We start from the raw sequence: 15,001 nt of genomic DNA, 5'->3' as shown, positions 1-15,001 counted from the left end.
TTGAAGATGGAACAGGGTGATCTTTCTCTTTTGCTTAAGTGAGCTGCACTTGGATGGAGCAGATCTGGCCCTTGCCATAACCAATGAACTCAGTCATCAGCCTTGTACACAGTCTCCCAGGATATCTGCATACTGCTTCCTTACCAGCCCATTCCTTCCTTCCTTATAGGGAAGTTCAGCACCAATGCAAGAAGGAGGATTTCCGAAGGCCCTTGTCCATGAGCTCTTCTCTGATCCCTGAGTAAGTTCTTAAGGCCCAAGATACGAAAGGAAGATTTTGACATACACGGACACTTCTTTCCCATTTTGCTGAAGCTGGTGCCTTTTCCTGATCTTAAAATGAGGAGTCAAACATGGCTAGAAGCGAAGAAGGGATTTTACCTTGGTGTTTATTTTAAGGATCTTTAGGTGCACACATCCAGGTCGAATGCACCGAAATGCACACCACAATGCCCCCCCCAAGAGATCTGGTAAAATATTATAGGTCTTACTAATTAGCATATCTATCAAAAATTCCCCAATGAGAGGCTTGAATGAGCCCTCCTCCCCAAGGAACCTTCCCCATGATGATTCTATCTTAGTTTACAGAATGTGTTCTGGAGAGGACCTTGGGGTCTGAAGAAAAGGCAAAAATCTTCATGGCATCAAAACCAAATGGGAATCCAGGCAGGTAAGGAGAGCAGCCACCTCACACTGCAGAGAACAGACTTTCCAGCTCTGAGACAGCTTTCAAAAACTGAAGTGGTAAGCGAGGAGCAAGATAGCACACAGCCGCTGAAATTGGGTAATGAGACTTTTCAGAGGAGGAATGGGTAGGCTTCCCCTGCCCTGTCATCAATAAATGTATTTACAGAATCAGCTTTCCCACTCTCAGAGACAGAAGTAAGAACAGAATTCCCATTGCTTTTTTCACCTGGCTAAGTCGTCATGCTCGAATGTGCAGGTGGCAACACTGCAAAGGCACATTACTCAGCTGCAGGTGATGCCATAACACAGCAACAAGCCATGCTAAGCATCCAGCCCAAGGAGACAGAAGGTACTCCTCTCAGCACTTGGAATCCCTTCACAAGTCTGGTGCTGGGTTCCAACCACAGCTTCATCCCTGCTGTAAATATCTCCCAAGAGATATCTGCCTAGGAATGTAATTGATTCTACACATCTTCAGGGCTTATCAGTTCTTACTGGATCATTTCACACCCTGAACTTCATGAGAAGAGGAGTTTTACTTTCCAGGTTGTCCTGCACTGAACACATTTTCTTTTGTTCTGTTCCCTGGGCACAGAACAAAAGTGAGGGGAGAGAATAGATGAGGAAATTTATACAACACTAAGACAATGTCAGTTTTCATTAAATACAGTATTTTTAGCATGGACCACATGCTACCTGGCTGTCATGTCCTTAACCTAAAGGGTAATTTTGTTATGAAAGATTGCAGGATGGGAGTTTGGTCACCTCCTCCTACGTGGATGACTTATTTACCCTCCTAATGTCTCGAATAATTTATCAGAGAATTTGCACTGCATAAAAGTTATCAATAATGCACCAGTGTCAATGTGTTTTATGTACTCACTTCAAACAAAATATGAACCATGCTGTCCCTGCATGTGCTGACTTTGGGCTTCTTTTGGAATTAAAGCTTATTTCAAATCTTTCATAAACTAGACTATTACCTTTTTTTTCTTGCCACAAAATGGACACCTTTTCCTTGAATCACTTTTGTATTCCATACTGCCAGCCAAGGCTACTGTGAAATATCTGTCATCCAAAAGCTACTAAACCCAATGCTTGTCACTTAACCCTAATCATAATTTCCAGCTAACCAATAAGGCAAAAAATAAATTTCTTTATCAACTCCACTCTCTTTACATCTGTTTTATTCCCAACTGTAACATAACCAGTTATAATTGAGTTGCAGTTTAATCAACTAAGTGGGCCACCCTGTGAGGAAAAAGAGAGGGAAAAAAAAAGAAAAAGAGGAAAAAAAAGAAGAGAGAATCTAGGTCGCTCTGTCCTCAAGACAGCAAAACAGATAATTGCTTCACTCCACAGCATCCATGCTGCACTTGAGGTATGTTTGAAATCTTATGTAACTAATACCATCCCTAGGTTATCCAGACCATCCCTAATAATATGCCATAAATACCTCTTCCATGCACATGAAGGTGATAGATCTGACTAATCCTTTTCAGAGTGTGTGAAAACAAGGAATATTCCAACCCATGAGATTATGAGGGGATTTTTTTTGAGTTTTTAAGGAAGAAAACTCCTTTGATTATTGTACTTGCATCTGCAAGGACTTAATAGAAATGCTGGTCTTCAGTTGCTGTTGATTGACAGATCTCTGTCAAGAAAGACAGCTGTAATTTTTCAATTACATTATGCCGTATCAAAGAAGTGCCTATGAGTGCCCAGGACCTTGCTGTGCAGATCGAGCACTGACAGTCCCTGGTCACCCAGAGATTGTCTCTGTTGGGCTAGATTAGCTCTACTGTCTTTTAGTTAGAACTAATTTTTTGAGTACATAAAAAGGACCTAGTACAGAAGGATCTTGTACAGTGCAAAGCAAAATGTACTCTAAGGTGACCCCTGAATAAAAAACAAGACAAATAACTACATAAGAACCAGCAATAAGACAGCATGCCTATAAAGAGAGAAAAAAATAATGGGTGTTGTTAAGTCAGGGCAGCCAATTCAAAATAGTCCACTGGAGTAAAAACAGCATTGAAACTGACACACTCTACATTTAACCCAGGGAGAGGATTCAATATGTGAAGCAAATTCAAAACTTTGTGCACTTTGACTTCACTTCCCTGTGTGGAAACAGAACACTCTTGTCTGTGGTAGTGGTTGAGAGGATGCATTTTAACCACTTATTTTAGGCAACTGTTACTGCATCTGCCAGCATAGCAGGAGCACATGCTGTGGTCTTGGAGGAGAGGTGCTGAGTACCCAGTAGAAGGAGTACCAGCTGAAAAGTTCTACCAGATGACATTCAAAACACAAAACCAGAAGTCCCAATCAAGCACCTCAGCCATGAGGCAAGTCATTGTCTCCTCAACAGGGGATCTCAGGCCACATGACCAAAAAACATGTTAAACACCTTGACATGGTGTTCAGAGAGATGTGAATTGCAGTGGGATCTCTGCCTGGCACAGTGTTCATCGGCAATATAACAACATGCACAATCAGAAGAAAGGGATGGCACATTCCTCCTCTTCCAGAAGCCAACAGCTTGCAATGGCAGTAATCTGGATCTACCACTCACCTGTGTGCCCTTGCTGAAGGTTTCCTTTGATCAGGCACTCCTGAATTAGTCAGGCAGTTTTAAGAAGACCTGGTTGAAAAGTTATCAGCCATGGGGAAGGAGAATACAGGAGGCATTTGGGCCCAAGAGGTTCAGTCCTGCATATAAGACATGGGTCTTTCTCTGAGTGCTGGGCCAGCACAAGGCACCCTCTGAAATCACTGTCAAGATAAGAGATCTAAGTCATGCTGCAATGTAAGCCTGTGTCCAGAATATTGACAGATAGCAGGTGCATAAACTATGGCATGTAATCTGAGTCTAACGATCAGGAAAATAGTAAATATTGGTACTGACGAAGAAAGAACAGCTTATTTTCAGACAATTGTTGAAAACCAGGAAGAGGTCCCAGAGAAACACCTAATTCTTAAATTACTTACATCTCAACTGTAGCATAAAACAAAAAAAATTACCAAATGCATTGAAAACAGCTGCTTCCACATAAATTGCGGGTAGAAGTTACCATGGAGGGAATTGCAAGCTATGCTTGTTACATGAAACTCAAAATCCTTGCCTGGGCTGAAGAACCACAGCTAGAAAGATATCCAGTGCAGCCATCTATTCTAGAAATTACTTTGTAAATCCACCAAGTCCTTTGAAATAAAATCACTTTCAATCTGAATCCAAAGGTTGGTTCCAAATCATCTGTGAGCATGGACATAATATAGCTGGAAGACCTCTTCTGTCATACAAATACAAGGGGGCTGAAATGTTTCCAGAAAAGGGAAAATTTACCACAGCTCTGTAAATAACTGACCTAGAGGGACATGATGCTGGTTCCCACTAAGCTGCATTCTGGACACCATCAGATGTTATCACATATTGGAACAAAATCAAAATTTAGTGTAAAATTGAAACCACTTTTTAGGGAAATTCTGTTATTATGGACAATCTCACAAGTGAAGACTCAAAGACATCAGCTCTCTGTTGAGGTACCCAGGACCAGTAATTACTTCCTGCCTCACTGGCCCTACCTCTCTGAGCATGTACAGTTATTTCAACTGCACCCAAGACTCAGTTTCCATTTCTTTGTGCTTGCTGCAGCAGCAGGATTCCCCAGAGAGAGTACCTCTCTTCTCTCCCACTAGTCAAGAGAAAATAATTACTGACTCAAGGACGCTCGTGGCCAATTTATTCACATAATCCTTTTACCAGTATTGTCTTTCACTTTAAGTAGCTCTTCCTTCACTGCAGTGTTCACCTCTCTCATGCATTTAGAGAGAGTAGTTGTGTCCCTGCTTAACCTTTTTCCTCAGCATTTTAATTTATCTCCATGCAATTATAAATTTCCTTTCATGCACCTTTAAAGCTTGTCATTGTGCAGCCAGGGTGACATGGAACAGAAACTTCTGATATTTAAAGGAAAACACAGAGGAGAAAGTTGCAATTGTCAAGAGAAGGGTTTTAAGTACATAGAATTAACAAAAAAAAAAAAAGAAAACAAACACCAAAATTAAAAAAAGATTCATCTATTTCTAATGAAGTCTAGATTTTTTCCTAAATTTTTTTCCAAGAACTTTTATTCCCAGCTAGGACTGTGTAGAGGAGGGACTATATACATATGCTGGCAAAATCTCTGAGTATTTTCTTGTTCTCCTCAGTTTTTTTGCTTACTTGTATTCTGTTTGGGTTTTTAATTTTTTTTTTAAGGCAAAAATAAATCTGAAGGAAACTGCAAAGAGAAATCTTATTCACAAAGAACAAAACATTTCACTCAGATTCAGGGAAGAGTAGCATGCATACACTTAGCTCCAGCATAAAAAAAATATCTGTCAGAGATTAATAATACATTTGTTTGGACATGATGTCTTAGTCTCATACAGTCTTTCATGTGTGCAATATGTCTTCTTTTCTTGGTTGCTGAGAAAAAACAACCTGGATGTTTAAAAGCTTTTCATAAAAAAAAAACCAAAACAGCAGCCTTAGTAAAAGCTTTCCAAAGTCCTCTTGCAAATTAAGACTTTGATTAATATATGCATTTTCAAAGAATTCAAGAAGACAGGCACTGGAACAGAGGCCAGGCAGTCCCACACAGTTCCTGCCCCTTCAGGGGGGCTGCAGAGAGTTCCACACTACACACAGTAACACCATGGCAGTGAAGTAGAAATAGCAAGAAAGGATCATTGCCAATATCAAGTCAAGGACAGATTTTCAAGTCCGTTAATCTGGAAGTTCAGCTCTGTCCGGCAGTAAGAAGCAGAAGGAGTGATAGAAGGACAGAAGAATGCTGTTCACTTCCCATGAAGGGAAGGGTAGTGCTCAGAGGCCCATGTGTCTAGTTGAGTCTGTGGTTTTCTTGGGATAACGGGGTCCTGTACTGCTTTCTATGCAAGGAGACTGGGAGAGACACCATTTAACCTAGAGATCGGGTTACCTTCCCAAGCATACCCAGGGTTCTCCCACAGACAAGGCCAGCAATAGAGGCAACCATCTTACACTCAGTTACCTTCAACAGAAGGTTCAAACTTCTCTTCTGCTGGTCAAATTTGCCTGAGCTCACCAGCAAAAAAAAAAGAAGATGGAGATCCAGGGACACAGAGACATGGCAGCTCAGCTATTTGTCAACCTAGGCATTGACACACATTTCTTTCCCATCCTTTTTCCTTTAATTGTTGCTTGCCTTCCCCTTCATTGCTCCAATTCTCTCAGGAGACTGGAGTTATCAAAACAGCTCCACCATTCCCCACCTGGATTTTTTTTTTCCTTTCCTTATTTTCCACAGAAGGTAATTCACAGCCATTTGAATCCCAAATTTATGTTGATTTTGTTGTATGTTTGACATTCCTTCAAGGTCAGTATCACTGCAAATAAGCTACAAGATTCAAATCATGATGCAAAAATGTAGCTACTAAGCAGCTTCATTCTTGTAGGTAATGACAAATTCAAATTGCAAAAAGATGCACAAAGTCAGCAGATTAAATCTGTCGTTTGTATTAATGCACTTCTGCAGTGATTGCATCCCCTCAACTTGAAAGTAGCTCGTTTAAAAGTATGGGAGGAAGGGGGTGAAAAAAAAAAATCTATCCTCAAATTGCACAGGGTGGTCGTCAATTTGTCCCTAGCAGAGAGATACAATTAGTTTGAAGTATTTTGTTTCTAATGTGCACAGTGATTCGTACCAGTGATAGATCACTAGTAACCTTTGCCATGTCTGTTAACTGCAGCTGTTACCCTTTAGCAAACCACATGAGCATCTACTCAGCAGTTGTTAGAAACTTTCAGCCTTCTCAGCAATGTTCTACATGCTCAGACACGTACTCCAGACCCAAAAACTAACCTGAGAGAACCATAAGTGACTATATCCAAGCTCTCACAGTCAAACTGTACGTGAGAAAGTATGATGGCAACCAGCAAAGTGCTCAAAGCACTAAGTTAGCAAATGTTTATGGTTCTGTGTTGCCTTGATCAAGCACTAGGTTTCAGCACATGGAATGAATATAAAAAGGCAGTGCAAAGGTGCAGCCTCACAAAGAAGAGCATCCAAGGCTAAGGCAGAGTGCTTTCTGGCCCACTACTGAAAGAGGAGAGCAGAGAATTTGGAGGAGCCCTAAGTATGCTGCTGAGGGTCTTTACAGCTGTTGGAAGTGGGAATAGAAACTCTGCAGCTTTGAGGGACTAACATCCCAGTTACCACTTCATGAACCATATCCTCTCTCCAATGGCCTAGAAAACTATGAATTCTCACTCTAGATAACACTAGAACCTGTATTTGTCTCTGAGTCTCAGCACCAGTGCCTATTCCCTCTCTTTCTTCTCTGAACACTATCACATAAAGATCAGAGAAGGGACCTTCACCTTCAAACAGAAGAACATGCCTCTTGCATGTAGCCCTCTGATATGAGAAAACCCAGTGGCAACAAATTAGAGATCTATCCCTTTCTTTCTGCCTGTCTTATTGCCATTCTTCTTCCAGGCCTCCTCAACAATTTGGCAGACTGCTGGATAACTTCTCATCTCCATGCAACTTCCGCATGAAATTTCCAGTGACACCGTCTTGTTGCTAGGGTGGATTTTTGTGCTGTTGGCCTTTGGGGGGTGTCCCAGCACAGAAGAGACATTCTTGTCTTCTCTAAGGGCAGGATGCCTGTCTTCCCTTAGTGGAGAGCCTTTACTGCAGTGCTAACAAATACAGACCATACAGTCTCAACAAGACTTCTAAACCCAGGTAGGCCTCATAGATTTGATTTCATAGGATTATGAATTCAAACCCTACCCTTCTAGTCAGAGAACAAAGCCCTTCCACGTACATCAGCTTTGGTATACATGGGTTTTCTCTAATGCCTGTCCTTCTGCCAGAACATGAGCAAGTACCTAGGTGTCCACAGCTAAGACTTGAACTACATCCTGCACTTCCCTCTCCTTAAGAACGAACACAAAGGCAAACCAGTAGCTTATATTTAGAGCAACCCATTTCACCAGGAAGATCTGAGTAACTGTAATACATCATCCACTAAGCTCCAGCCCAGCTCCAAATCCGCTGCGGCAGATAGCATATCCTATGCAACACAGGCCAAAATTTCAGCACTGACAAATTCTATTTGTGCCAAAACCATGCAGCTGGCAAGAAACCACCACTTCTCTCTACTTCGATTATGAAAGGTAAAAAACTATAAAAGTCAGAAAGATTCATGTGTACAGCAATGGATATCAAAAAGTATGCAGAACTTCCTTCAAAGTGGACAGAAATACCAAGGAGAAGAATCTTTTTTTCTGCCATGAATCAATCCTAGACAGACTATTTATTATATGTGAAATTTCCTTATTTCTCCCGCTCTGAGAGAGAAAACTTCCTGCTTATCCATGTCACTCCACTCCAAGCAGGCTTTCGGCAAGCAGGTGACCTGCAGGACAAATCTTAGTTAAGCTCTTTGTGGCCTACCTCTACAATCAGCTGAAGGTTGCACATTTCCTCCAAGGATACTTCAATAAGCACACTGCTCTCAGTGCCTGCTTGCAAGTAAGACAAACATAAGTAAGATCCCAGCAGGCACAAGGGGGAGGTTTTATGTGAGTCTAACAGCAGCAGGCCAAACAGAGGCAAGCAAATATGAAAGGAAGAAAGGACCTGCCAGTTTTTCATCTCCTGGTTCGGATCATGGATGGAATAAATCAGCTGACCATCACTGTAGTTGTTTCACTGGTATCATCTCAACAGCAACCATTTGCTTCCTTGGAAGACATCTTGCAACTTTATCAAATTCCTTGAAGAAAATCTCTTTGCCACAGTACACATTAGGAAGAAAATAAGGCTTTTAATACCATTCCTTGTGAAAAATGTATGCATCAGATATGCCACCTACCCCAGGTTCCTGCCTCCTGTCACTAGATCTCAGGAAGAAGGAATCAGTACCTCCTTCTCCACTTCCCCTCTTCAAAAAGCTGTAGAGAGCAACAAGGTTACCCCTCTGCCTCTGTTTCTCCAAAATAGAAAAAACAAGTCCTTAGCCACTCCTCAGAAGACATTCCTTCCAGCACTTTCACCAGCTTTGTTGCCCTCCTCTGGATACATTCAACTCCCTTAAAAATCTTTTTAATTTGTGGGACCCAGAATTACACACAATATAGGCAGAATTTATCTGAGAATGAAAGTAAGTGGCCCTCCAACACCTATCACATGCTACAGTGGGCTTAAGATCTCATGTCTCTTGCCACATTCTCTGTTCTTTGTGATTTGGATGCACCTGACTGCAGAGTGAAAGACCTCATGTGTTAAATGTTTCAAGGATCACGGACAAAAGAGACCCCAGAAGTCAATACCAGCACTATTTGTTGGCATTATGAATTGCAGTTTTGCATTACAGTTTCTGTCCTGCTCCAGAACTTCATACATTAACACAAGCAGTGGAGCACAGCCTAGTTGATGCATGAGGTCCCAGAGCAGCACAGAGGCTCAGCAGAGAACTGGAAATGTGAGAAACAAGAGAGTGAGTTGGAGAAGGACAAAACAGAAATCTCTGTGTTTATTTCACGGTTCCACCCTGAACAGGTCTGTATGGCCTTTGACTGCACTCAGTCTTGCTAACTTCTGCAGGAAAAATTAAGAACTAAATCCTCACATCACAAGCTACTAAAGTGAGGCAAATGCAGCAGTAGAATATACAGAAGGTCACTGCTAAGATGTTAAACACTAGTGTGGTTTTCATTCAGGCTTATCTGGTGTTCACACACCCTCACATATTCCCTAATGTAAGCTTAGCACAGGAGTTGCTCCTTCAGAGCTTAAGTCACACAGTGTCTTAAATCCCATTATCTTCATGAGGGCTTGGATCTCTGTCTGCCTTCAAGAACAAGGGGACTCCCTCTGGACTGTGTTTTGTGGTATACCTAGCTGAATCAAAGTTGCTGGTAAGGGACACAAAGTAGGCAGTGCACCCCCGCTGACGTGCTACAGATGGCAATCTGGTTGCATTTGTTTTCTGCCTGCAGTATTTTCAGAATCCTTCTAAACCAAAACAAGTGTCCACTGATTCTTGACAGAAGAAGCAGATGTGAAGCAGCAGTTCCCACTCTAAACTGCTGCCAATAAACCAGAAAATCATGCCTGTAGTATCTATCATAGTGAATATCTATCCAGAAACTCAGACGTACCCTTCCTCCTAGTGGGATTTGCATTGCACAATTAATTCAAGGGGTGCTGGAAGCATGAAGAAGAAATTTAGACAGTACCATTCATATGCACTGTTACACGTGAAAGGATTTTCGTTATTTATCTACAGGCTGACATTAAAAAAAGTCAATATTTAAGTCAGGCATCCCAACCTTTTACCGTCCAGTTCTTGCCATTTCTCCTATTCATGTCAGTAAAAGCAGCACACTAAAAGGGCTCAGTGCAGCATCATATTTAGAGCTACTGTGCAATCTGTATATGCACAATTTCACAATATTCTGGTACGCAGAATGTTGCTTTCTGCACTAGGAAATCTCTCTCTTCAAACACATCATGATCCAATATTCCAGTAAATCCTCCTCACTTTCCATAGGTATCCTCTTTTCATTTTCATAAGAAAATATCCCAGACCCTTGGCCCTCAAATCACCCAGTAACGGAATGACACCCAGAAGAGCTTCATGAAGTTCATTGTCTTCTATTTCAATCCAGTTTCCCTATTTGTCCAAGCCAGCAGTGACAGAGGAAGTGATACAGTGTAGTACAACATGGGAGTCAGGTGTTCATGCACAATTTGCTTTCACACAAACTTAGGAAGAAATAAGGCACGCACAGTGAAAAGCATTATAGCTAAACTCCTTCAGGACCCTCTTCAGATCCTCCAGTTCCTGCTCTCTCCTGGGAAACCATTGGTCATGATGACAGTAGCCCAGCTCTCACCTGACTTGGCAAAGAGCACTTCTAACATAAAATATAGTCATGAAATTACTCTGATTGTCTTCATTTAATGAACTGTCACAGGAACAGCGAAGTGACCAATCACCCTGGCTACCCACCTCTGTACACGTCTGGTGATGTAGCAAGGTCAGAGATACAAAATATCCCCTTGCTGTTACTCCTGTGGAAGAAGAAGTAGCAATTTTAAACCCTTAGGTTTCCTCTTACTATTTTCTTCTTGTTGTCTTACACAGCTAATCAGCATCATGACTTCTCCATGGCTTCTCTCACTGTAAGAAAATAAATTGTTTGACTTCCATATCGGGTGTTGAAAGGTCTGAGAAGCACAAGGGAAAAAAAAGCCACAGAAGCAAATTGGCCAAATAACCTACTATTTTGTACTGTTTTTCCTGGACCGCAGTCCCCACTGCTAATGAAACGGTCAAGGATTTTTCCATGAAGAAGCCACAGATTTAAAAAGACACATTTCAAGCTGGTCAACCTCCAGGCAGAAACTGCTGCCAACACAGCAGCAAAATCCAAGCGCTGGCAGGACAGCAGAGGATGACCTTACACTGCACAGAAACAGCAGGCTTCTGCAGACCCTCTTTAACAACAAGTCAGGGAAAGGACACATTCTACTTCAGCAATACAGTAACCTGTCAAACTGATTTCACAAAACCTAAATACCCTAGTCACACAGACTTCCAAACAAAGCAACTTGACACCGCATAACTGCCTTTCCTTGCTTGTTAACTTCAAAACACCTCGTTGCCTTCTTCCCCTAAGGGCAAAACTCCAAGGAAAAGCAAATCTGATCATTCTGTGCCATTACAGACAACAGTAATATCTTCAAAGTTTGCTTAAAGGCAATGGCAAAATTCCCACAGAAGCGTTCTGCTAAGCTTAGTGTTACTGCTAATTAGCAGAGAGGGAGACCTCCTCTTCCTCAATAAGGTGAGTGAGGAGGTAGGAGAACAATGACATTTTTCTTTCAGTACCTTATCTGATCACTCCCTGTGACAAAATCTGGTCCCAAACTCCTCAAGTGCTTCAGAGACCTACATGGTAGGGACCAATAGACTTGTCCAGTAGGGAAAGGTCAAAGGCACCTGCCTGCAAACAGATTTCAAATCCAGGCTCTTAGCTATCATAAGCTCTGACCTAAGCCTCATTTTAGGGCTCTACACTGGGAAGAGAAAATGACATACCCATTATAAAAATGCTCTGTCAAGGACACCCAGCTGGCCCTCAGCCTCTGTGAGTTGTCACCAGCTGAGATGGTTGAAGGGTTAAGCTACCTTAGCTGTAGGTGGTCTGCAAGCAGAATCTATAGCAGGTCTGACTCTGTGTAGATTAGAGGGGACCTTACTGACAAAATTGCAGATTTTTTTTGTTTCTTCTAGGAGCGCCATAAGAGATTTTCAGAATGGGGTAAGAACTTCTGCACCATTCAAAAAATCCTATCAAACAGACAAATTAATTCAGAGGTGTTCTGGGAAAAGTCATATTAAACTAAAATCAAAGAGCCATGAAATCCACACAAAGGCCTCCCAGAAAGTGAGGATAATAAAAATGGTCACTAACAGATCAGACCATGTATCCTAGCCAAAACAAGCCTATCAGTCACTAGAGGTTTGGTGCTTTGCTCAATTTGACCATCCTTGTGGACACAATTCACAGATTATTCTGAGTTGGAAGGCACCCAGAAGGATCATTGAGCCCAACTCTTAAGTAAATCTCCCTTTGGATATCAGAACTGGCAGACAGAAAGGGTTCTGGCTCCAGAACTAAGGAAGAAAGCTATAACCTTTAGACCTTGGCTTGCTGTGCCAGTGTGGCCAGCTAGGGTGATTTGCATCAGCTTGGACTTTAACTCCAAGGAAAAACCAGTGTCCAAAACCACCTTTATTTTCCATATTATATTTGCACTGGGAGAACTTGTTTTATCTTGTTGAAACTATTTGTAATTTAAAAACAGGACTCTGCTTAATGAATCAGCATTTCCTGGATTTTACCACTCTGCAGAGGCTTCTCCTTTATTGAGTAAGTGGGTAAGTTCCAGACACATTAAGTCATCTGGCAGAAGAGCTGGTGCCCTGGGCAGCATCTTGACAGACATCAGGAGCTCAGACCTCACAAAAAGATGCTTTTTGAATTTAACCTCTCAGAAAGTCCTATTATCATATAAATCCTGACCCTGGCATGCAACATCATCTTAGAATGAAGGTCTGCCCAGGGTGAATGTTGTTAAGCACAGGCAGACACTGCTTCCAACTCATGTAAGTCACCAAGCTGCAGAAAAAAGCAGGCACCATAGACATTATTCCTTTGCTGCAGCCCTCCTCCCCCTGCCTTTAACTGCAGTCTCTAAGCAGTTATTTCCCTTTACTGGATTCATGGATCTCCAGCTGTAGTGACTGTATCTCCAGTTTGCAGGTACATTAGTTCATTTCTGAGCAAGCAACCTTGTTCACACTACAGGAACCAGTGCAAAGCCTGCAGATCTTAACACTCATTCTCCTTCAAAACAGGCACTGAAGAGTGAAATGAAACAGCATTGCTACCACACAAACCATTACCTTCTCATGTAGATGTCTTCATACCTCGCTATTTCATGCAACCAAATTAGTCCCTTTCTTCTCCAGTTTGATCTCCCTATTCAAAATACCCCAACTAAAACTTGGGTTGCTTGCTCTGTTCCTAACTGTGACATTTTTGTTCCTGTGGTGAAAAACACCCACCACTTTCAGAGATGAAAATATTGTTTCCGTGCCACGGAAGAGAGCCCTGCAGTAAACATTGAAGTTGTGTATGACATCAGTATCACCACACATTAAACATTTACACAGCCCCATGATTCTACAGTTTCTTCGAAGAAAAAAGAATGAAAAATGCACACATGAGATAGAGTACAAGAGAGAATGATCGAGTTCCCCTGAGGCAAATATTTCAGTTCCCAAGAGCATCCAGCATGGCCTCAGTGATGCTTAGACCAAATGTACAGGTCAAGCAGCCTAGAAAGTAACTGTGGCAGAAAAAAGGAACCTCATTCCTCATTCCCAAATATTTGTGCAGTATTTTCAATTTCTCCTACACACATCCCTACTCTTTCTATTTCCCAACACTAGGTTAAAGCAACTCCTCACACACATAAGCTAATATACAGAAACAAATAGAAGGCTGGCCTCAAATCCAGGTAAGGTGTGTAGGAATATATTCTTTTATTTTCCCTCTTTTTTTGTGGCATTGTTCTTGCTTAAAAAAATAACTCTCAAAACATCAGGGACAAAAATTTCTGCACTGGCCATTTTTTGTTCAGGATTTGGCCAATCTTTGGAGCAAAGATGAAAGAGGGCTTACACACGCAGAAAAAATGCCACTCTTTTCTTTGGGTTTACTCTGCCTAAACCAGTCTGCATCCTTTATAATACCTGCCTCAGTGGCATGGCATGAAGAAAATCAAGACGTGCACAATTCACAGCAGGATGTGCATCCAAATGGTAGGGTGCCAATTAGGCATGACCCAGGGCCAGCACACCTTGTGTGGGAGGGCTCTTCTCTGACATGGGGCTTTGGTCTCTGCTAATTGCTGCCCTCTCCTGCTCAAACTCTTCAAACACTCCACTCTGGCATAATGAACCAGTGACAAGCATGCTCTTCCAAGTTCTCAAAGAGTTATTCCAGCTGCAGACTCTACCACAGTAGACCATCCCTTCTCTCACCAGGTGCAGAGGGGAGAGGTAGGAGAGATTCAAGGCCCCTCGTGTGCCAACCACACTTACCTCCTAGAGCTTGTTTCATAACAAAATCCATGATTTGTTGCTTGGGGTCCCGCCCACCTTCACACCTCACATGCACAGAGACCAGGAATCCTTGGAAGGCAGCCTGCAAAGAGGCACAATTAAAAGAGGAATAGTGTCTCTAGGAGAAGAAAAGGCGAATGCTTGGTCTTCCTCAGCTCTCTCCCCTCAGCCTTCCTCCCTTTGTCTGAGTGCAGACAAGTTTCCAACCCTCCATCCCTTCAGACCCTGCTTTGCAAGGCACCTGAGGAGCAGAGCTGCATGCTGGCGAGCGGTCAGCGAGTGGGAGGAGTCAGGGGTACACGGTGGTTCACCCAGACTGGGCAAGTGCCCGGGAGCAAGTGCGGAGGAGCAATGCGGCGCCCCATCAAGGCTTGTCTCCTGCACACGGGCAGGAAGGGGTCAAACCTTTGAACTTTCTCGTTTCTCCGCCTGCTTCTCGCCCTCTCGGTTTTCAGAAGGTTTGCTCCGAGGTGGCAGCTCCGCCCGGGACCGCCGAGGGGGCATTTGAAGGTGAAGCGCCCTGCAAGTGCCAGGGAGAACAACCGGGGGATGCTGGGCGATCAGGATGCGG

General features: G+C 42.6%; 1 protein-coding gene across 1 annotated transcript in view; it reads right to left on the bottom strand.

The window, feature by feature from the left end:
* Positions 1-15,001, bottom strand: part of CPLX1 (complexin 1) — a 107,741-nt gene that overhangs the window by 91,437 nt on the left and 1,303 nt on the right. The window contains exon 2 of the mRNA XM_017735379.1: positions 14,410-14,512. Coding sequence (XP_017590868.1) covers positions 14,410-14,440 — 31 coding nt within the window. The 5' untranslated portion in view covers positions 14,441-14,512. The remainder of the gene's footprint in view (positions 1-14,409; positions 14,513-15,001) is intronic.

Source organism: Corvus brachyrhynchos, unplaced genomic scaffold, assembly GCF_000691975.1.
Source record: "Corvus brachyrhynchos isolate BGI_N302 unplaced genomic scaffold, ASM69197v1 scaffold22, whole genome shotgun sequence".
In the NCBI taxonomy this organism is placed as follows: Eukaryota; Metazoa; Chordata; class Aves; order Passeriformes; family Corvidae; genus Corvus; species Corvus brachyrhynchos.
The sequence above is the reverse complement of the archived record's forward strand: the minus strand, read 5'-3'. Positions and strand labels throughout refer to the sequence as shown.